Source organism: Apteryx rowi, unplaced genomic scaffold (assembly GCF_003343035.1).
Source record: "Apteryx rowi isolate R43461 unplaced genomic scaffold, aptRow1 scaffold_160, whole genome shotgun sequence".
Classification (NCBI taxonomy): domain Eukaryota; kingdom Metazoa; phylum Chordata; class Aves; order Apterygiformes; family Apterygidae; genus Apteryx; species Apteryx rowi.
In genome coordinates this window covers 244,949-267,885 of record NW_020447864.1, presented here as the reverse complement: position 1 = coordinate 267,885, position 22,937 = coordinate 244,949, and the positions used below count along the sequence as shown (strand labels likewise).

The window sequence follows — 22,937 nt, the reverse complement described above, 5'->3', positions numbered from 1 at the left end:
GGATGCCTGGGAAGGTATTCCCCAGCAGTCAGTAAATGATGGTTTGAGTCCTCTACTTTGACTGTCCCAAAGTCAGCTCAAAAATACTGGAGAGGCCTCTGCAGAAAATGAAATATTTTGTGGGATTAAAAAATTTATCTCAGATGCCCACCTGGCACAATTCTATAGAGGGGAAATTTCATGAGAATGAACTATGTAGAAGTTCTTGTTTGGAAGAGTAAATGTCTTGTTCTACCACATGTGTGTTTCCACCAGAATTAATAGGAGTCTTATACCCATGGAGAGGAAACTACATAGGAAATGTATTTTGTTTACTCATCTGAGGAATGAAAGGCTTTTTCAGAGTCTCTGTAACCTAATTCCGTTAGTGTGTTCATGCTGAAATTACTGCCTTGATAAGGGGAACAGATTTTTGAGCATCACCTCCAGTATCTTTCTGAAAAGAAGGATAAAATGGTATTCTCTAGCCAAGGCCTGAAATCATTCCTTTTGCATCCTATAAGACACTTAGTTTCTGATAAGAAAGACAGACATTTCCACTGGAGTCCTCAGCCTAAATATTTGAAGAACTGAATACAAGGGCATGAGCTCATTTTCTTGACTGAACTGGTTGACCCACCGGCATTACGTCCGCACCAGGGTCCTTCCACAGCACAAGACTTGCTACAATACTTCCACAGCCAGAATACTCCCTTCCGGCCAGAAAACTGATCTTTCCTCTTGCCCTTTGTTCCATTTCTTGTGATAAATGGTTTCCCTCTATTCAGTTATTTAGTAACTCAAGCTCAAACTTTGGTCCTTAGAGACACTCCTTCCAACTTAGAGAAATGCTTTCTTTGGTCAGGAGTGATTGGTTAGGAGAGGCAGAGAGATCTCATTTCTAAGATATTGTCAGTATTGGTTTCTCTGCTATTAAATGAAAGTGTCAAAACTACTTCTTAAGGTGGATCCAGTCCCAGTACTAGAGCTTATTATTTTTGTTTCACCTGGGCAATGTTATGTTTCACCCTCTGTTACACAGAGGTTTCTGGGCTGCTGTGAAAATACCTTCCTTCACGCTTTTACTATGAGCAGCTTTTTGGGAAGCAGGTGACCTTGTGGTAATCATGCTGGGATTTGATGATTGAGATCTGTTGGTCATGTAGTTGTACTGTTACAGTTCAAACAGGGAGAAACTGTTACTGTAGGAGTATTCTAGTACATGCTGAAAATGTATCCTGTGATGTTGATATGGTTATGAAATATGCCCTGGGGATTAAGGAGAGTTAGTGCTGTTATTCGTAGGCCCTACAGGAGATGAATTGTTTCCTTATCATGCATGACCTCTTAAAAATGTAGAAAATCTTTGCCTATATGTGGAATCCCAACATGAAGAGAATATTCTAAGAGCCAACAGACTCGTTCCTGTCTAAAGAACCTTTTCCTCTTGGAAACAAAAGAACATTCCTTAAAACTACTTCCCTGCATTGACTCCCCTCTCTAGACTTGTATTGCTTGATCTGAACTGTTTAATTCTGTGGAGGTTATTCCATTGGAGCTTTGTGTTATTAATAGCCAATAGCAGCGTAAACCTAGCACTCAACATTTCCTGGGCAGTAGCCACACTTCTTACAGACTGCATTTGACTGATGATGGGGTATGGAAAGAACAAGCACTAGGGAAGAGGTTGCTCTCAAGAGCATCTCAGTGGTGTGAGCTCAGTGTTTGCATTATCCATCTGCTGTTTTATCTTCTTTTCAGGGATATGGAGATAGAGCCACTTCTCCATACTGTTTTTGTTGTTGTAAGTATTGCCAGGCACTCCTGTGATGTAGTGGACCCTTTGCTTGTAGTATACATGACTATGAGAAAAGTGAAACATGAGGATTTGGTACGGTCTTTCCATCTCATTTATTGGTCCTGCAACCAAAAGTTATGATTTAGTGGTAGACTGGCAGCTTGCATGCAATTTATTGGGTTGCATATAATGTATTTCTGTTCGGATTTGCCATCCAGTCTAAATACATAGTAAGTTTTGATTTTTTCAGTGCTCCTGACATCTTGCAGTTTCCACTGATTTTGCTGGGAGATAGGTGCAAAGTGCCATGTGAAAAATCAAGACTGCTTTGTTCTTCAGAAGGGTTTCTAGGCAGAGGGGGAATCAAATGATGCTGCAACTTTTTGTCAGTGGAAAGACTGTGATACAGATTGGTTGTGTCTTCCCTACAGCAAATAGAAATTGGAAATAACAGCAATTTCAGTCTTCCTTACGGTACCTACCTGGCCATGTCAGCAGAGAAGCCAAGACCTGAACATATTGTAATGTGTTGTCTTTGCTTGTATGTATTCCATCCATAAATGTAATATTTAAGATGCAAGAAAAGCTACTGAATGAGGTAAGTACTTAAAAAAAAAAAAATCCTAAAGGGTGAGATGGAACAAACTGAAGCAGGTGATGAGTTGGATAAATATGAAATAATACAGTGCTGTACAGAACTAGAGGCAACAAGCAGTGATACTGGTACGTGCACTGCAAAGTCATGTGTTACTGGATATAGTAAAATGTTTGCAGCCCTAAAGAGGATAAAGAAGATGCTCCTTCTCTAAGTGAGGTAGAGTTCTCTTCTAGTTGTATACAATGGGCCTTCTTTTCAAATAACATCTAAGGACTGTGTACCCAAGTCAAGTTGGCTGTTTAGAAGCTGTGGTTTTTCTTCTAGTGTGCAGCTGTGGTGCTATGGGAATTTTTTCCTGCAATCTGGTTTTCTTTGGACTGTACTTTCTTTGTCAAAAAGATGCAAGTAGCTTGGGCTCAGAAGCTGAAAGAACTTGCCATGTATTTGGGCAGGCTACTGACTTGTTGTAGGTACTTAGGAGCCCAGAGATGACTGTACAAATATCCACTGTGTGCAGCTTCTCTGCAGTTTTCTTTGGATATCAGATCATGCATGTAAGCAAATGGCCCATCCTTCGGGAAGAAGAGGGTGTTGATCAGTTAGAGCTCTAGGAAATCTTCCCTAAATATATTTCAGTACTTAAAATTTTCTTAATCATGAACAGTAAAGAGTCTTGATGCAGACATGGCCTCTTGCTGTGAAAATAGGGAAGAACTTACAATTGGCAAGCTGGATAAAGCAGTACAATAAAGTTGGTAGCAATTGGCATGACATGCACAGGCACCACACACTCATGTACTGTATGCTGTAGACCACACAGTCTGAGGATATGCATCACTTTTTAGGGAAAACCATCAATTTGGGTATTCTAGGGCTTTCCCGCCGTCCCCCCAGTCCTTTTACAGTACTCTGTGCAACATACTGCTGTTGGCAAAAAGCATACGCTGACCATACAGGCACAGTGGCTGTTTCTAGGTAACAGTTTCTCTTCAGACCCTCATAGTCAGTACCTGTCTCACTCAGAGCATCGGCTCTTTGGAACTTGATCTAGACATAGATGAGGCATTGTTCACCATAATGTCATAAAACACTTAGCAGCCCCAAAACCCAGAGCAGCGAATCATGGCTCTGTAATCAGCTTTCAGTGTTGGTGTGTAATCTCCTCCTGTAAATACTAGAGCAGCCAGAAGATATATTTTATCTGGATACCACTTAAAAATACACACAGAAAACAACCCAAAATCCTCAGGCAGAACTCTTTCCAACTATCCATTCTTCATGAAGACACGTTAGGTTAAAAGTTCAACATTTTCACCAAGTTGCTGGCTTGGAGTCCAAACCTACTTGCGTAATGTTGAGGTTTCAGGGCATTGAACCTAGATTATCCCTTGTCAGAATGTTGAAGAAAAATAAAAAAGCTGGAATAAAATACTGTATGTGACCTCTTCTTAATTTTGTTTTCTAAAGTTAATTTATTGTTGGTGCCAAATTGCCAACCCTAGAATCTGAGTAACTTAAAAAATAGGTATATAAAATTAGTGACATTTTGAACCTGTCTGTGCCATGACCTAGAGGAAACCCTCTCTAAGATGGAAGGAGGATCAAAATCCCAGGACCTGTTCCTTCTGTGATGCTTCTACTGCTTGTCTTCCATTTACTTAATTACTAACGGGGTCTTTTAATTATCATCTCTATCAATGGCTTTTCAGTGTATGGAACTGAACAGAGAACCACCATCCTTATTATTTCCAGGCCTGCAATGACCTATAGAAATATGTTCTACTCTGGCTGGGGCACTAAATAGGAAAGCAGTGGAGTTGCAAGCTTGAACCTGGCTTTCCCAGGTGGCATTGCTTAAGACCAGTTTTGAAGAGATTCTGTATGGTCTAGGAAAAACATATAAAAGTCCAAGTGTTGTCTGTGTTGGGTTTTTCCCCGGTTCTACCCATTTGTTATAAAGACAGAGTTGTTCTTTCTGACAGGAGAACTTGAGGAAAATTTTACCCATGTGAGTAAATGATTTGTCTGCCAATAGTGAAGAATGCACTGATACACCTATATCTGTGATTAGTTACCGGTGACTATAATCAAGGCAAATTCTCAGTCAACTCAACCTTTCCTGTCTAGTACTGACCCTGAACCCCATTTTAGAATGGAAGTCAGTTTTTGTATGCTGTCATGACATTGTACCAGGGATGAAACATTCTTCTGCTAATTGTCTGAAAAAGAAAACAGCAATTCACACGGAAATGAGCTGGAGTTTGAGAAGATGTAATTGGAGCATTACCATTTGTTTGTTTTTCTTGGAGCATGCTGACAGTTCTTACAGATTATTTCTCTCTCAGCAGAGGCACTCTAATGCCCTCAGCTGCTTATTTTGTCTGGAAAATTCATGCACCCAGGATAATGATGACAACAACAGCGACTTTTTGACTCCCAAATCCCCCTGGCAAAATAGTTACATCATGTCTGGAAATAATTGGGCAATGACAGAATGGAAAAATTGCAATGACTCAAACAAGACAGGGATGCTCTTAGTAATGGGGCTTTGTGCGTTCATTCTTCTGAAGGTGGTGGTTATTAGCGCTACTGGGAAGCTCTGAATTGACAGCCCTTGTAACTAAATCTCACTCTTCTCAATAGAAATACTACAGAGATTTCAACCCCCTAGCCCAAGCTTTTATGGTAGTCTGCCCTTCCAGTATTCCCTGTCTTTGGTGTAGAGGAAAGAGTGGGCTAGTTAGTTCTCCAGACCATTTTGTCCTTGGCTTCTTTCTTGAGGTGATCAAAAAGATTCGGTTCTGCAGTGTGGTTGTCTTCTGTTCCTTGGGAGCTAGTCTTATGGTTAGGATGGACATTACTGATTAGGGACAGTTTCAAACCAGTGACATTTAAAGGTATTTTATGTCCTGCAATTCAGGGCCTTAAAATTACAGTATTGTCTCAGGACAGTCCTAAAACCAACATTCTGAGCACCTGATCGTTTTCAAGAGTCAAATCGCCTGGGGATTGTGGAGAGTGTTGCAAAAGACTGCCAGCTTGAGGGTATTCTCAGTTATGGTTGGGCCATGGGGTGGCATCTGTGGGGCCTGTGGCTTTCTTTTCCCATGTTTGTTTTTGTGTAGCAGATTCCCCATAGGCTCTCACAGTCACAGTGATTTGGAGAAAAACAGTGACATAACAACCCAACCCATCTAGCAAAGTTAATGCTGTGGTTGGGAAAACCATCATTTCATAAAGCATAGGCTTATCCACCTCAAACTATTATATTAACTATCTTTAGACTGAACTTGCAGACATTGCTAAATGCTGCCCCTACAAGCAGCATCATTACTGGGGTGTGAATCGTGGTGTCCTGGCCAGATTCCAGTTGGTTGATTACATTCTGCTGACCTACTGTTTTTGTTATTATTTGTGCAATATCATAAATCTACATGGTACTGTACAATAATTTATTTGCGTTAAATATATAACTAAGGCCCTACCCTGGAGAACTTAAAACCTCAGTGCTGCAGCTGGGACAATAGACTATAATACAACAAAAACAAAACATACACAGAGCGTGGTGCAGTCTTTACAGATTGCGTCGTGCAGTAGGTCCCTTTTCAGAAGTTCTTTTTTTTTTAACATTTCTTTAAAAAAGAGGAGTTTTGGAGTTTGCGATGCTTGAAGTGGGTACTGGAAGCCATTCCAAGCCTAAGAATTATCATGAAAAAAGGCAAGAAAAACAAAGGAAGGATGAAAAAAATGGAGAACAAAAACAAAGCTGATGGAAAAGAAAGAGCGAGAGAACTAAGGGTCGAACTGAAAAGTGTTGCTCTTCTGTGTCTGAAGGAGCTATCTTTTTTTTCTTTGTAGAAGGGAATATGGCAATTTTCAGTGAGATATAGAAATTGAACAAATTTGGTCCATGATAAGAGAGACAGGAAAATTAATCTTGGTAATAAGACCTTTTGATATGAGTAGAAAGTGAAGGGTATTTGTAGATGTTACTGAAACTGCAGGGCTGTGATGCTAGAAGACTGAGCAGTGGTGATGACGGGAGGAGGGCAAGGAAGGGAGGATTGTGAACTCCATACTACTGTACTCAAACCTAAAAGGTTGCTTATATTTGGAGGTATGCAATCCCATTGAATCCACAACCTGTAAGTAACAGGATGGTTTGACCCATTGAGTGTAAGGTGTTGGCAAGCTTGCATAAGTGTGTAGTTGATCATTTGGAATGGGAACCTGTGTTATAATAAGCACAAAACAAAAGGTACTTCTGCCTCCAAAGCTGCTGTTTAGTCTGACATCTGTGCCTCGTATCCAAATGTGCTGTATGCTTAGATGCTGAGGTGATGAAGGACATGTTAAAAATGCTGTGAATTTTACTTATTTTATCTGTAGTTTAAGATGCAGTGGTCACATCACCATTCACAAATATTACGGATGTGTAGATTTACTTGTATCTAAATGAGAGCAGGATAGAGCCTATTAAGCTTAGGACTCAGCTTTTTATATCTAAGAGGACAGACTAGTTGTGACCCTGCAAATTGTTGTGTGGAGTCAGAGTTACAATACATTAATAAATTTGTGAAAATAGAATAACTTCTCAGCAGGTAAAAGAATGAATAAATTGCTCAGTCAGCTCAGGCGCAGGACTTATTAATCTGTGCTTGACTGAAAGGAGAAAAAAAGATGTAAAGAAAAAAATGATCGCTAGCTGGGTTTCTGGCTTTAACTACTGGCTTTAACTACTTCACTGTTCTTTCCTTTTTGTGTTTTGATTCTAGATTTGACTGTGTTCTTTTTGAATTGTTTTTCTATGATCACAGTTTGTGTAGATGTATGGTTCAGGAGGAACATGAAGAACCTGCTTGTGTCTTTTTTCCCATCTGCTGATGAAGACAGAGAAAGAGCTCCAAAATAATCTTTCAGAAGGGAAAAGGCCTCTTATAAATCTTTGTAGCTCTTTTGTGTGGGTGAATTAGTTTCAAGCAAGAGGTAAAACACTATTGGATTTCTGGGCATTAACAGACTGACATTAGTGATCATTAATCATCCAGCACATCCTGAGCATCCTTAAATAATTAAAAATAAATCGATTTTTGACAGACACATTGCACTAGGTAGGTTCAAGGATATAGTTAAAGACAGTTTTCAAATAGTGCTTGCCTCTTCCCCAGTCCCAGGCCATATTTCCTATGCAAAAAAAAAAAAAAAAGTACTATAAATATATGATTGTAGCAGGAGGCAAGCTGCAGGTGTGCGGGGTGCTTTGAAATTCTCAATTAAGTTTTATTGGGATACTGTGGCAGAAAAATGGTGAAAAACAACATGGGGACTTGTGCCATGAAGCAACCTGACAGGTGTGCAGAGCAGAATGGAGCTGAGGGCCTGGGCTGCTTTGTGGTGTTCTTATTCTACCTTGAAATTCCTATCTCTGTTCTGATGTGTTGTGGGAGAGAAAAACAATGAATCAGCTTTAAAATGTGCAGCATGTTGAGTGCCAAACTCTCCTCTCTGATGGAACCATTAACTGTAGGCTGTGACTCCCAGAACTAAAGGGCTGTTGCTACATGAGGCCCCATTTGCTTTCTAGGGTTTTCTTTCCTGTGATCCATTGCTCCATACTGTTTGGGTCTGRTGCTTTCTGTTCAACACAGTGGCAGGTGTGCTTTTCAGGAAGTACTGCTGGCCTTCCTGAAAGAATGGCTTTAACTCAATGGATTTTAAAGTGTTGGTTATTTTGTTATTATTTCATGCTGTGGAAACAAGGAAGCTCCTTAGCATAGTGAAAAATCCACATCAAAAGGGTTGGGTTACTACTCCAGATGTGACAAAGGGATTGCTTGCCTGCCCTTCCCCCCTATGCTGCAATTGTGTAATATTGCATCTGACATCTGTCACATTACGTATGGCATATATGAAAAGCTCCCATGGTAACTGGAACGTGCCGTGATGCTCACAGTTTCACCATCTGTGCACTGGAGAAGCAACATGGTCTGATGCAACAGGGGACTGATCGAAGGATTAGGAGAACAGAGCTGTTCAGCTTTACCCAGTGTGTTTATTTCCATTATTTCAAGCATGGTGCTTATTCTCTCCACCATTTCACCATCCTGCAAGTGAAGGTGAAGGTAGCTATTCTAATCCCATGAAATTCTGATGGTTTATTGGTTAACAGTTGAATAAATAGAGATTCCATTTGAATTTGGAGAGAGAGGGGTGGCTTCTGTTCCAAGATAGTCTGAATTCAGGTATCTTTCAAGTTTTGCATTGCCTCAGATTTATATGTGTTCCATCCTGCCATAGAGAAGGATGAAGATTTACCAGGAAAACTGAAGTAATTTTATTTTACTTATTTATTTATTTTTGTCTGCTCTTCTGCTATAATCAACCAGTGTGGATGGTGATTCTGCATCAGATGTATGGTCCCATACTTCTCATCTAGATCAGAGCATTGGCTGCACCCACTGAAGTTTTATGCCTCTTGAGGATTAGTGGAGGTTCAATTCTGGAAGTGAATGCAGTGTTTTCCATGAGTGCTTTCTCATGCTGAAAACTGGTATTGCAGGACTGCACATGTTTAGTTAGCCCGTAGAGTCCTCTTTCTTCAATTTTCCCAAAGGTGATGGATTCAAAAGTAATTTTCTCTATTTTACTTATAGTTGTGCCCTGACTGTTCACTGCACTGAGGGACAGGACAGTGAGATAAAAACTGTGATAACTGGCCACTTATGCAGGAGAGCTTCTGACACAGTTGTTTCACATGTCTTACTCTTTGTGGAATGCTGCCCATTTTTGTATGGAAAAATATAATTTCTGAGAAGAGAATGAAGAGAGAGAGAGCCTGAAGAAAGGATTTAGAACTTGCAATTGAAAGAGGATCCTTGTGTGCAGTTAAACTGGATCCTATCACATGTGACTAAACTTTCTGATAAGACTTGAAGAAATTGCCTTAGGTTAATTATGTTTGGTCACTGGGCCAAGTGGTTTAGAAATGAACACGTACTCACTGTCAGAGGAAGAGGACATTGTTATAATTAGATCTTGGGCAAAGTTCCAGACTCAGACTCCTGACCTGAGCTGAACCATAGATGGGGCTGGGAAGCAGGAGAGGGTTAGCTATGAGGAGAGGGTGTGCAGTTAGCTGTTGAATTGACAGCAAGTTGTTTGTGCTGTGCAAGAGGGTAAGACGGTGCAGCCAAGAAGAGCTGTGGGAGGGAGTTATGTGTAATGGTAGGATTCCTCTGGAGAGATTTCCCATTGATCCTCACTGGAGCTGTTTAGAAGTGGATAACTGTTTTGTGGGGTTTTTTTGTTTTGTTTTGTTTTGTTTGTTTTTTTTGTTTTTTTTTTACAATTGCCTTACCTGTAAGAAGTTGAAAGGCAACAGTTCTTTCATTAGAAAAAAAAAATTACTTTTGTTGTTACTTTCATAAGTTTTTAAAACAATTTTTTACGATATCTATATTATCAGTTTCCACTTCAGAAAAATGAAAGATGTTCATTTCAGCATTTTATCTCTGTTGCATTTTTCCCCCCTTTAGAAGCACTTTCCCAAATTTGATTCTTGAGAGAGAAACTTTTTTTTAACCATTTCCACCACCAAAGATCAAGGAGATGTAATTATTTCTTAAATAACATTAACAGTGTAACTTAAATAAAAAGGCAGTGCTCCCACTCAGAAATATCACTCATTCATTCACTGATTCAATTCTAAAATACCTGTGCCGGATTCTTCTCTGTCAGTCCTCAATTGTTTGTATTTTAAATCCATCTAGACACCTCTCCTATCTACAATTATAGTGTTGCAACATTACAGAAATGCCATTTTACCCCTCTGTGTCAGTATAGATTTGCTGCGTGTCACTTAGAGGTGGACCTGGAAAATGACAGTGTTAGAGTATGGGTTGTGCAATGGAACAATGCATTGTAAAAGGTCTTACAGTGTAAGGTTTCTGCTCATTTGAGCTCTGCATGCTTTTTCAGAATAATAAAAACTCAGTAACTTTGTTGAGTGGCTTAAGTATGGATCCTCAGCAGATGGTGCCTGTATCGTAAAAACACCAGGGGAATAAGCACTAGCTGATCCTTTTTTTCATCATTATGGGTAAAGAAGGCCTGGAGACTGACTGACTTCTCATGTCTTGGGTGAATCTGCTTAAGATGAAAGTTGAATGATGAAATGTCAGTACMTGGCAGCCTGTGCTGCCCTGACCAGGGCAGTGCCTGCTCTGTAGAAAATGTTGGCCTTCATATCCAGCCATGTGGTACTTCTCATTTCCTGGTAGGATGCCTTTTTTTGACAAAATGCTAACTGAAGTCTTGTCCCAAGCTCATAATGGAAGATGTTATGGTCCTATCACTTTGGTATCTCAACCAATTTTTCCACGTATGATTCAATCTCTGTGCCCCGGACATTCCTGTCCTTTGATGGTTAGTGAGGAAGTCTCTAGATAGCAGGCCAGAATCTGGTTGCAACTGAATTGATGCAAATGTAGTTTATACTGGATTTAAATCAAATTTGGTTCATTGATTTGGGTTCCTTCCAAGATGATGTTATGTCAGAATAATGAGTTCTAACCTTATCCGTGGCCAACTTGTCATAACGGACGTTGCACTTGGAGTAGTCCCTGAGAAGATGGTCTCCAGCAGACAAGGTCAACTTCTTCTGAGGTTCTCTTGTGAAATCTTTTAAGAACTCACACCCTTAAATCTGCTCCAGGGAGAAGAAACAGAAGTTTGCATGTACATTATTGTGCTTTATCTGAGGGCATTTTGGTTTTTCTAGCTAGACCAGTGTCAGAGACTAGGTTCCAGGGTTAAGTTGGCCTTTGGTATCTCCTAGTTAGAATCCAATGTTCTTACAAATGTCCTTCTGAAGCCAGCATCAACCTGCCCTACTGAGTCCTGCTGAGATATACCGCCCTTGCAGAGCTGGCACGGAGAGCAAAGGAAAGTAGGCATGCCAGAAGAGCAGTGCATGGTACCAGCTCACCTGGGTTTGTTCTTTTCCTTCCAGCTGCATGAGTTGCCCCTGATGACTTCCAATGCAAAAGGAGAGGTGCTAGGTACATTAACCCCAGCCGCAAAGTAGGGCAGGTGATTCCTGCCAAACACATAGTGCAACAAGGAGATTGGATGTTGTTGGGTTTTTGTTTGTTTGTTTGTCTTTGTTTGTTTTGTTGTTGGTGGTTTTGTGTTTTTTTTTTTTTTAAGCAAGCATGCTCAGATTCCTACACAAAATGTCCCTGGAGAGCTTCTGGCTGGATGCAGTACAATGAGTCCCACTATGCAACTGCTGTCACAAAGGTGCTTTTCTCACTTAGGCTCTATGACAGCTTAAAGCAGCCTTGTTCTGGCAAGCAAACAGGTCAAAACTTTGTGGGGCAGGTTAGGGCGAAGTTGCAGCAGGCAGTCTGATGACAAAGCTCAGCTGTGTTGCTGCTGATACAGCATCCAGCATCCTGTGACTACCTTCACCTGCTGTCTCCCTCACTGCTCCCCTGCCTTGTGGCCAGGGAGCTTGGCTTCACAACAGGCTTTAATTATTTAGTCTCTAAGGATATGGCTTATTCTGCAGATTAAGTGAAAAAATGAAGCCCTTAAAAAATATAACACAAATAAGCCCCTGAGCTGTCAAACAATAAGTCCCTTAAAAGGGCAAAATATGCAGCTCTCTGTGGACTGCACAGATCCCTCCTTTCAAACTGCTGGCAGGAGACTTCCTGTTTGGATGGGCTGTTCACAAACGGTGTTGTGTGGTGAAATCAGTCACTTTCCAGCTCCTCCTTTGGGCCTTCTCTTGCCTGCCTTTACACTCCTCATACCAAGCCCTTCAAGCCTGGGTCCTGTCAAGACTGGATCTGGCAGCTTAAGTGTAAATCTGAAAGCATGCGTTAGCACAGTGCAGTTTCTCCCCTGGATTCATAAAACAGCCCAAACTAGTTATGTGTGTTTGAAAATGTGATAGCCTACTGAGCTAGTCTGGCCATTAAGGGGTAAGTTGGTGCTGGAGGTCTGACTCCAGAGTGGTGAAAATTTGATTTCCACTTAGTTGTTTCATCATTGGTTTTATTGTGATCAAATGGGATGTCTTTGGGGAATTCTTCCTTTTTTTTCTGGGTAAGTTCTCCAGTATATGCTTTTTGCTTCTGATACTTTGTTTCTTGTTGTAGTGAGAGAAGAGGAAATATTAGTGTTCAGTGGTAGCATTTGATCCTGACTACTGAGTGTTACCGATAAATCTAGCTGCTGAGAAATCCCACACTGCATTTGTAAAGCCTTTCAAGAAACTCTGGGAGGAGTGATGCTATATTAGCATGTTCTTATATGGCAATATTATGTTAAAGCTCAGCTACCTTGTTCAGCTTGAGTGTTTATTTTGCTCCTTCGTATCTCAAATCTTTCTGTCCTCCTCTTGTCTTTATATGAGTGATAACCATTGTAACTGCAAAGAGCTGTACAGATCCAGTGGAGTCTTGTTTATCTTTTATTTTCTTTCTTTCTTTTTTTTTTTTCTGCAGAACATGATCAGAAGATAACATCGTACACCATGACCATGGCTCCGCGAAAGAGGAATCGTCATGTGTTGGGGTTCCTTTGTTGTTTTGGAGGTACTGACCTCCCCGAAATCAATCTTAAAGACAATAACCCCCTCCAATTCCTTGAGTTCTCTGTCCCAATCCCACCAGCAGAGGAGCTCAATGCCAGATTCTCTGAACTTGTGGTAAGTTTCTCCTGGCATGTTGATATGTTTTAGGGGTTGAATGAACTCCTCCATTCAAAGAAGGAGGTCAATTTCTGGTTAGCAACTTTAGGATAAAATCTGCTATGTAATGTTGTACAGTGGAAAATCTTGGGGTTTGCCTGTATGTAAAATAAGGACTATACTGTTCTGTTGATCAGTAATGTTCTGCTGGTGAGATATAAGAATCAAGTGATCATGCTAATTATATTTCATCTGTCAATTGCCTTTGAACCATGAAATGGTGCTGTTGCAGTAACGAGTGTAAGCAGGAAAAGGAGGAGTTATTTCAGATGAACTTTGTTGCTTGTTTTTTCAGTAAATGTTGTGGATTAGCAGTAACAGGCAGTTACTATTCATGTTTGGCATTAAATGGCTTCACTGTCTTTGCCCTCATGTTTTGGCATGTATGCAAAACACTGAGAGAGGTTTCAAGACTGTACTGGTTTTGGAGTCTGCACCATAAAGGTGATGCCCATGTGGTGCAGTTCATTAGGTATCTCATTGTCTCTCTGTGGTTGGGGTTTATGTAAAATGAGGTGTCTGTGAGTGTACATATGCCTGAGATTGTGCTACTGAGATGAGGAATAGCAAAGAGAATATTGGATGTTTTAATTTGGGGTTTGCCAGCAATCTTCCAGTCGGTCCTTGTCCACTGATAAGGCTTTGCAGTGCTGTAGTGATAAAAATAACTATATAACTTGGGTTTACAGGTGGAGGTGAGCATAGGGACAGCTACAGTATGCCAGATCAATGGTCTGGCCATCTAGCCCAGGCTCCTATTTCAAACAGTGATTAAAAGAGCAGATTCCTGAGGATGAATATAAGAGACGAGCTTAGATGAGATAAGCTTTGGGTCCTTCCCCAAATATTCTCGCTCCTTCTAAAAGTTTTCAGCTCAAGGATTTCCTCAGCCAAAGTTGCTCTCTGAGTACTCAGTAGCTAGTATGGATTTATCTTCCATTAACTCCTTTCATCTGCCCTAGAACCTGTGAAAAGTTTTAGGGTTTGCAGTATCCTGTGGCGGGGATGTGAGAAGAATTCAGTAGGACTTGCAGCTGTTTCAGGAAGAATAGGGGGTGCAGAAGAAGAAAGAGATCTTACTCTCTTCTGACTGACTAGCGGATGGCAAATCTCTTCTTAGGGATGTGGCTTACAAAATCCTGGTCTGTATTTAAGTTCATTTGCCTCCTATATGAAACCAATTTGATTCCTTTTGGAAAGTGCAGCTGACTGACTCCAGGGAATTCTGCTTGGTGACAGGTATTACTCTTGGGTATGAATGTAATCTGTAATCTGCTCCACTATCAGTTTATTTCTGGATGCTGCATAAGTATTGTTTTTTACATGTGAAGTAGTAATGGCTGTATAAAAGTTCAGCTTTCTCCAATACCAAGATCTGCTGAAACATTAAATCCGGCTTTCTTGAGAATGTCACCAACATGCTTTGCTGCTGAACTTGGCTTGCTAAAACTTGAACCTGCTCACCCTTGGGTCATATGGAAAGAACTGTTTTTATTTGCCATTGGGCTTTGCTTACTGAGAAGAGGATCAGTTTCTGTGAGGAGTTTGAGAGTTTGTGATGGTATTTAGGGTGCTTTTAACTTTTTGGTTTATGCCTGGCAAATGTCGCTGTTCCATGTGCTTGTGGCAAAATAGTTCACAGCTGCCCTGTGGAAGTCTATTAAACAGTATGATTTATAAAGTTTTCAGCGCAAAATTTAATGACAAGTGTACATGATGATCTGCAGAAATTTTTGGCCCCAAAAGTTTCTGAGTTGTTGGTCTATGCTATAACTTATTAAATGTGCTGACAGCCTGTAACTGGCATATATATTTCAAACAAATGAAGCCATTGAAATAAAAATAGATCAAATTCATGTTCATATATTTAATGATAGTACCCTAGCCATCATTACATAAGAAGTGTGCTGGAAGAGAAACTTGCTATTTTTCAGAAGGTTAATGATGTATATCACACATAAAGCACTCAGATAGAATGGTGATACATGTCCATAGGAGTTCCTGTATAAGTAAGTAACATGACAATAGTAAAGTCTTTGAGTGGGAGAACCTGGGATAGAAACTAGGCTGGCAGAATGCAGAATTTGCCCAGAAGGGCTGGTTTGTCCACAGTTCCAGATTAATGCATGTTCTATGAGACACTAAAATAAAACAGGCTACATTTGTATTGACAGCTCAGATGAGATTTTTAATTGGATTAGAAAGATTCAGTCTGTAAATGCATGAATGTAAATCAGTGACCTGGAAGTGCCTGAGAGGGCTCTGTACTGTGTACTAGCTTCCCCGCTGATTATCCGTTAGGGTCTAGTCGGGATGCATTTGTACTATATAAAAAACAGATTTGAGTGTAAAGCCTTTCGACCCAAATCTCCAAGTGAAATGATGACACCAACATCATCTGAGATCTGTGATGAGAAAAGCATTTGCATTAGCTCCCTGGAGCAGGCCCAGAGGGTATAGCCTCATCTTGCCATCTGCTCTGCAAAGGGTATAATGAAACATAGTGCTGTGTATGAATGCATTTTTAAAAGCCCTACTTTCCCCTTGTTGCAGTTAAAATCTGGGGCATTGTCCCACATAGGAGTTAATAACAAGAAAAGCTAAGCCTAGCTGTTCTGGAAAAGCCTCCCTTGTGATGAGTTTTCCAGTCTGGTAAATATCTAGGATGTTTCCACCTGCCTTTCTGAGGAAAATGGACATTTTGAGGGTCAGCAGAACATCTCTTGTTCTTGTGGTCTTTAAATTAGTAGCATGAAAAGTGATTTTGGAGGTGTCCATTTTGCAAAAGCAGGAGATTGAGGAACTAAGAATGTGTTGGGATCCTTTATTTGTGTTGGAGTTGTAAGACCCTTCCCAGCTTGTAAAGCTGCAGGTGCAGACTCCAGACTGAGGCACGTATATTTGTATAGGGTGCTTTGTGTGGGAGATGGACCCAGATGAACCAACCAAGAACGGTAGTTGCCTGACTGGACTCTGACCAAGGCAGTGTTTGTCAAAGGACAAGTTGATGCTGATCTCAGCTGAAATGTCTGCTCTGAAGACAACCCAACCAGACAACCTTTTCTAGTATGGATTCCAAGCATTTCTGTTCCTTGAAGCTGGATGTTACGGTTGAGGCCTTGTCTCCTCAATTAGAAAATGGAAACAGAAAGGCTTACTCCTGGTATGGGCTAATTCAATCTTGTTTTATTTTGGTGGGAACACATGCAGAGAGCAGGTTTGAGTAAAGACTATGCCTCAGGGTGTTTGGCTCTGATTTTATTTGGGCTAAGGCAGGAGGCGAGGCCATATTAGCTCTCAAGCTATCCACTGGTAGTGATTGACTTGGAGCTAATGCAGTAACAATGTGGCTAAGTCTTTGTCATAAGTGTAGATGTACAAAAAACAAAGCAAACAAATGCTTGCGAGTCCAAGGTTTGCCCCTTTCAAGTGAAAGAGGGAAGGAATACCTGGCTTCTGAGTCTCTCTTTCAGTAGACAGGCAAGGAAAGAAGCCCTACACAGTAGGAAGACTGTGTGGAGTGGCCCTCTGCCTCATAAATGGTAAAACTGGCCCTACATGACCATCATGGCCATTCTAGCCAGCTACCCTTCTTCTTTTCCTCAGTCTCTCTTCCCAGCTGGCACTGTGTATACTACCATGCAGTAAAGTGCTGCTGCAGTCGGTGGTCTAGTCAGTGGGTGCCAACCTGGTTTTGTGCCAAAAATGACTGTGCTAAGCACATGTGTTTTTCTTTGCACAGATTTATTGACTGAACAGGAACTGCAGAAGACTCTGGAAGAACTATTGCAAGGCCAGGGGAAATAATTTTTTTCATGAAAGAGCTTCTCCAAGTCCTTATTCAAATTTGTTAGAAGTGGTGTGTTCTTGCCACAGTGGATTCAGATTCTTTTGTTCAATATCTGAAGTTTTGAGATCTTCTTGCTCATGAACATGGTGGGCAGCTTGACACTAAATATGTCACCATCTAGATCTCTCTTACACCAGCAACCTGATCTCAAATGGGAACTCAGACCATGCTAAGAAGGGTAACTGTAAATGCTGAAAATTCAGAGAAAACAGAAAAATGTAAGGAATGCTAGTACAGACCAAAAAGAAGCGTGAAGAGCATGTGCTGCTTCTGTTTCTCTTTGTTTCTTTTGTTAGTGGCTCTGTCAGGATGGATATGGTATTTGAGAAGATAGAATTCAACATCATCTATTTTAGGATGGAAAGTCCGTGAGAAGAAGTGAATTTGTCTATTGAGTTGCCTTTTTCAGAGTTGATTATATTATTACAGTCTGTAAGCTTGACTCATAATATCCTTATCTGAGTTACCTACACCACATTAGATTCTTACACTGAGAAAGACTTGAGAAATGCTTACCCTTATCCCCTCTTAGTCTTGGCTAGCTTTGAAGCATTCCTGTATTTAGCTCAGCTAGGACATTGACTGAATTCTCCTGTCTTGGTTTGTTTCTCTTGCACTGCATTTGAATCTGGTGGGGCTTGGTTTATGTGTTTGTTTGTTTTCTCTGGGTCCCAAAATAATTGGGTTTGTTGACTTTATAAATTCACGAGAGCTCTTTATCCATATTACTATTTACAAGTCTTCCAGGCTTTTCAGAACTAAAATTTAGACCTTGTATCACCAACAGTACCCCTTAAGTTACATTAATAACAATAAAGGAAAAACATAAATAATTTTGAACTCCCTATATTTAAAAACTTCACAATTACCCAATATTTCTTGTGGCCTGCCTTTCTGCTGCTTCTCATCCATTGAAATGGCAACATCATATGAGATCCCATCATTCTTTACTTGTTGAAAGAGGTAGGTTGTTGCTTGGGTGAGGCAACATTCTCTTTCTGCATGCATGTGTGCATGCGTGTCTGTGAAGAGATCTAGTTTTCTGACCGTGTTGAGAAACTCCAGCTTTTGTTGTCTCTGCATTAGAGAAGATGCTCACTGATCCTACTACTATGTGGTCCTGAACAGTGAGACCACTGGAAATGAATTGTCCTGTGTAGCATTGCTTGTGTGCAATGAAATGAAGATGAAACCAAGTGCTGAATCAAGGTCTCTGTCCTTCCTTTGGGATCAAGCACCTTCAGTGCTTCCAGCCTATGCTGGGAACCATGATTGAAACCTTAACTTTGGTTTCTGTCTGCAGCTCTCTGTGACAATAACCACAAGAACGTGGAACTATGTCCCTTTCTGTCATCACCCTAAATTCAACTAATCCCTTGTCTTGTTACCTCTCATCCCAAAACACTTAGTAATGGTTTCTGTGGCATCGGAACTGGCCTAGTTTCTGAATTAAAGATGAGCTACCCGGAGATCTAGCTGAAAGGAGCAGCTATGCATTCAGCCAAAGCAGTGGCTATGGCAATAAAAAGAAGAGGAAAAAATGAGTATCATGTTGATTCCTTCTCCTCCAGGCTCCTTGGAACAAGAGCAGTGTGGAGGAGCTCCTATGCAGACACACGGTGGGGATTTTCAACAGTTTGTGATTCATGAAGGGGAAAAACACAAGGAGGAGACATGGTATGAAAGTCCAAGTACCAGAGACAGCAACTTGGGGACCTCTCAATGTCCAGAGAATTTCTGTAATTCTGACTAAACCTTTTAAGCCATGTGCCACTTGAGGAAGGGGAAGACCTAGAGCAAGATCCCTGTTACTTTACCTCACCTGAGGCTCTTGACTTTTTTTAAACTGTCCCCTCCCACCACATGCCTCCCACTTCATTTTTGCCACTCTTTAGCTAATCCCCTCCTAAGAAATCAATGTCTTCATCTTGTCCCGAAAGAAAACTTTGGAATTAGTCTTATGTTTGCTGCCATCACACTGTTTGCTGCACTGTCTTGATATCTTAACCCACCAGACTGCTAGTTGCCAGCACTTTAGTGGCAGAATGCTAAAGAATGTGAAATGAGTTGATCGGTCTCCTCTCAGTGCATGAGAGGCCATCAGCACAATTGGCATCCTCGCTAGTTGTCTCAGGACAGAGACAAAGAAACAGTGGAGCTACAGGGGCCAAATATCCATTAGCATTGGATGAAGCATTCAGTAACAGGAGGTTTGGAAGAAAAACTCCATTCTGTGCTTACTCTGGGACATTTGTCCACATCTGTTCCTTTTGTACCTTCATAGAGAGTAAAATTCACTAAGTATAATCTCTCTTCCCAGAGGAGAGAAAGAGTACAGGGGAGAAGAAAAAATAAGTAAATCTGTGTTGAAAGAGATTATGGTACAGCACAGAATGATCTGAATTCTTTTATTTATTTTGTCAGAAAGCAAAACAATTTCTGAGCAAGGCACCAATATGACACATACTGGATAAAACACCTTCATCAGGAGCCAGAGGGAGATGAGATCCAAACCTAAATAACTGTAGTAGCAGTTCCCACTGCAAACAGCTGGCTTGGAAGTAGCAAGTTTCCTTCATGCTTAGCTCTCCCGTGCAGGCCATTTAATGTAATAGATACAACATAAACCTCAGATGAAAACTAGGCTTCACCACATTGCATAAGTACTCCCATATATCACTAGTCCTGCTCAAGCTTGCCAAGTCTGGCTGTGGCAGTGTTCATGAGGCCTTTCTTTGGCTCTGCAACCTGAAAGAGTATTTATTAGGTAAAAGGAAAGAGAGTTGCCACCATTATGGACTTTCTTGTGACTATCAACTGCCTTAGACAGTAGTCTATGTACATAGGTGTGAGAGGACATCAGCTCTGTTTCTCTGTTTGGTGACAGGCCTGGAGGCCAAAGACCTCAGTTGTTCCCCAGAAGTGTTACAAGGGGGCTGGGGAAAGATATGCAGAGATCTCGGTTCTGCCTCTCAGGTGCTTCATTTCAATAGCTTGTTTAGTCCTTAGTTTCTCTCTGAAAATTCGTGACTTTGAAATACAAGCCGTCACCTTAAGCCCCCAAACTCATCTCTTGTGTACTGATAACAGTATTTAATCACATTTAGATTCAGATATGTTGCCAAGATTTAAGTATTTCAGTTTCAAATTATCAGTCTTTTGAGTCATTCTATCCTCTTCCTGGATTCTTTTCAATACAGGGATTTAATTTCTGTGTCACTTCCCTGGCATGGATATATAAAAATCAGAGTTTCAGACTGCACCTCTGGCAGGCCTGTGGCTTTGAATTGTTGATCTGTACAAATTTCTCTGCAATCTTATTTTGAAAGTGCCTCTCTGTGCTGTTTTGCGCCTAAAATGTGGTTCTTCCATTCCGTGTCCCTCCTCTCTGTAGTTTTCTATACTGAATGATTGTTCCTAATCAGTCAGGAAGATTGTGTGGTGCCAAATGCAGGCAAGATCTGTCCCTCATTTTGATTTGCGTGCGATGAGCTCTCATTCCAGCAAACCAAGAGACTTTGCTGGCCTCAGCCCAGTGGAGACTCCCTATCCCAGTTATTGCTTTCTTTCTTGCACTTAATGAGAATGTGCCAGTGGAAACTGTAAGAAAATACTAATGATGAGACTAAGTTGGATTTTTCAGACACTAGACAGGACCAGTGGCTCATATCTGGGAAGCAGGCTTAACGTCACCATCTGACTAGAAGGCACTGTGTTCAAAGGCAGAAATCAGCAAACCTTTGAGAGAGCAGATTGCTTTTGTAGCTGAGAGGAGCCAGGCCACAGAAACTTTCCTTTCTCTTGGGTTATTTTGTAGTTGCCTGATTAATGTTTTTCATGCATCCACATGCACTTGTCTTGTATTATAATCATGGCAAAAGCACTGAGTGGTTTAAGATTTCTGAAGCAATTAGAAGAGTAAAGCTAGAGAGGCAAAAGCTATTCATGATATCACAGTTTCTCTGGTTATGCACAAATGTTCCTTCATGTCCCACACAATTCTTTAGTCCAAGATTGTACATATCTAGGATAACTTTTTAGACACTCTGCTCTTCAAAGAAAGATTTTTTTGTAATGTCAGGTGTTAGGCTTTACTCATGCCCCATGCGCAGGACACATGTGCAGGTCCCAAGTTCTAATGCACACAGCACTACAAGCAGCTTTCTAGAGCTACTCAAGTCCTGATGTGTGAGATATATTGCATTTGTGGCAGAAACAAGTCTAGCCTTATGTGACAGACACACACCTACATACAGAGTCATGTGGTAGGGACAGGCTTATGGCACTGCAAGCAGCACCTGTTTCTCTCTCTAAGCTCCCTTCCAGTAGGTGCAGCTGGTTGGCAGCTTACAACTCGCTGACCAACTATGTGGGAGAAGTAGCAGTTGCCCTGCTGCAGGTGTGTGAGACCCAGATGCTGTGAGGGAAGCATGAGATGGGAGCCATAAGAACAGTTCTTACACTCTATGCCTGAGAATCAATAGGGTTGTAGAAACAAATGCAAATACAGACCTGGGCTTTTGTGCTAGATTGTGATGTGAGGAAGCTGGAGGTGTTACCAAAGTACCTGTGTAGTTACAAGGTTTTTGTTCACAGATATCAGATTGTGCAGGGATACGTTGCTTTGCAGAGTTTTTTGCTTTACTGTGAGACTTGCGGAGAGATCCTTAAGTGGTATAAAGTTGTTCAATTCCCTTGAAGACAGTGGTAGAATTATATCATTTTACATTACCTGAAATTTGGCCTGCCTGATATTTTATAGTCTGTGGTGATTGTCAGCTGCTGATTATCCCAACTAGAGTGTACCAGCTGCTTTGCTGGAAAGTTGGGGAGGCCGTGGTGGTGGTGAAAATGTTTTAAGGAAATGTTTGAATGGGTTCTGGGTATGATTTGCTTGCAATAGACAGAAAATACCTGAGACTCACTTACTTGACTACCTGTTTGTAATGGGATATCCCTGATGTATTGCAGAAACGCATGTAGTCAATCTATGCTGTAAGGAGAGCAGTACTGGATATTGGAAGACAGCAGCTATGTAGCTGAGAATGCAAAAAGAGGGTAAAGAACAGGCCTTTGGCATGAGAGAACGGATGTGCTAAGCAGTCAGTATAATGTCCTCTCTACTGAATGTGTGGAAGCTGTTGTGAGATTCTATCTTCTAAGCTATTGTTAGGGTGGACATGTTTATTGTTCAGAAATCTTGTGTTCACGTGTTTCTAATACCTTATTAGTTAATTTGATAACACTATCATGTTTTGGCACAGCTGCAAGTGCAAGTTAGGCAGTGTTACGTGAACAGAAAAAAAATAATGTAAAGCTTTGTTGTGACCTTTTACTTGGTAAGGAGACATTTGTATATGAATAACTTTGTGTTTCATTAGGGCTGTAACAACAAGCAGGAGCTTTCTGGATTGAATATGAAGGCTGATGAAGTGATAACACACCTGAGATGATATTGACAATGGGAGTCATACTTGCTAGCTGGAAAGATCTAACTAATTTATCTTTATTTCTACTTTCTTCATCTCTTTCAGCTCCACTTGTGTGGGTACAAAGTAGACAATTTCCCAGCTTCTTTCTAGGTATGAATGGGTATTCTCATTCAGTTCTTACCACTTTGATGCCTGCTGACTAACAGTAGCTAGCTTTGCCCACTCTAGTGGAAATACAGGGATATCCTTTCAGTCTGCCCCTTCGAAATAGCTTCTCTGAGCATGATTCCTGACCTTCTGTTTCTCTCTATCTTTTCTTTAGTTCTCTTTTATTATTTAGTGTCATAGGTTGCTCAAAACAGTATTAGACATCTTACAAATCCAGTAAGATGTTATCCCTCATACTCTGTAGAGGATATTTGAATTCTAACTTTGATCTGCTGAGGAGGGGTGGGAGAACTTCTGTGGACCATGTCAGAAAGGTCATTTGGCATAAGAAGGGGACACTTGGTGATGCATCT

General features: G+C 40.9%; 1 protein-coding gene across 3 annotated transcripts in view; it reads left to right on the top strand.

Moving 5' to 3' along the window:
• Positions 1-12,895: 12,895 nt before the first annotated feature.
• DAAM2 (dishevelled associated activator of morphogenesis 2) overlaps positions 12,896-22,937 on the top strand; it is a 122,018-nt gene continuing 111,976 nt past the window's right edge. For all 3 annotated transcript variants that reach the window (XM_026059847.1, XM_026059846.1, XM_026059845.1), the window contains exon 1: positions 12,896-13,092. In XM_026059847.1, the coding sequence (XP_025915632.1) occupies positions 12,919-13,092 (174 nt within the window). In that variant the 5' untranslated portion in view covers positions 12,896-12,918. The remainder of the gene's footprint in view (positions 13,093-22,937) is intronic.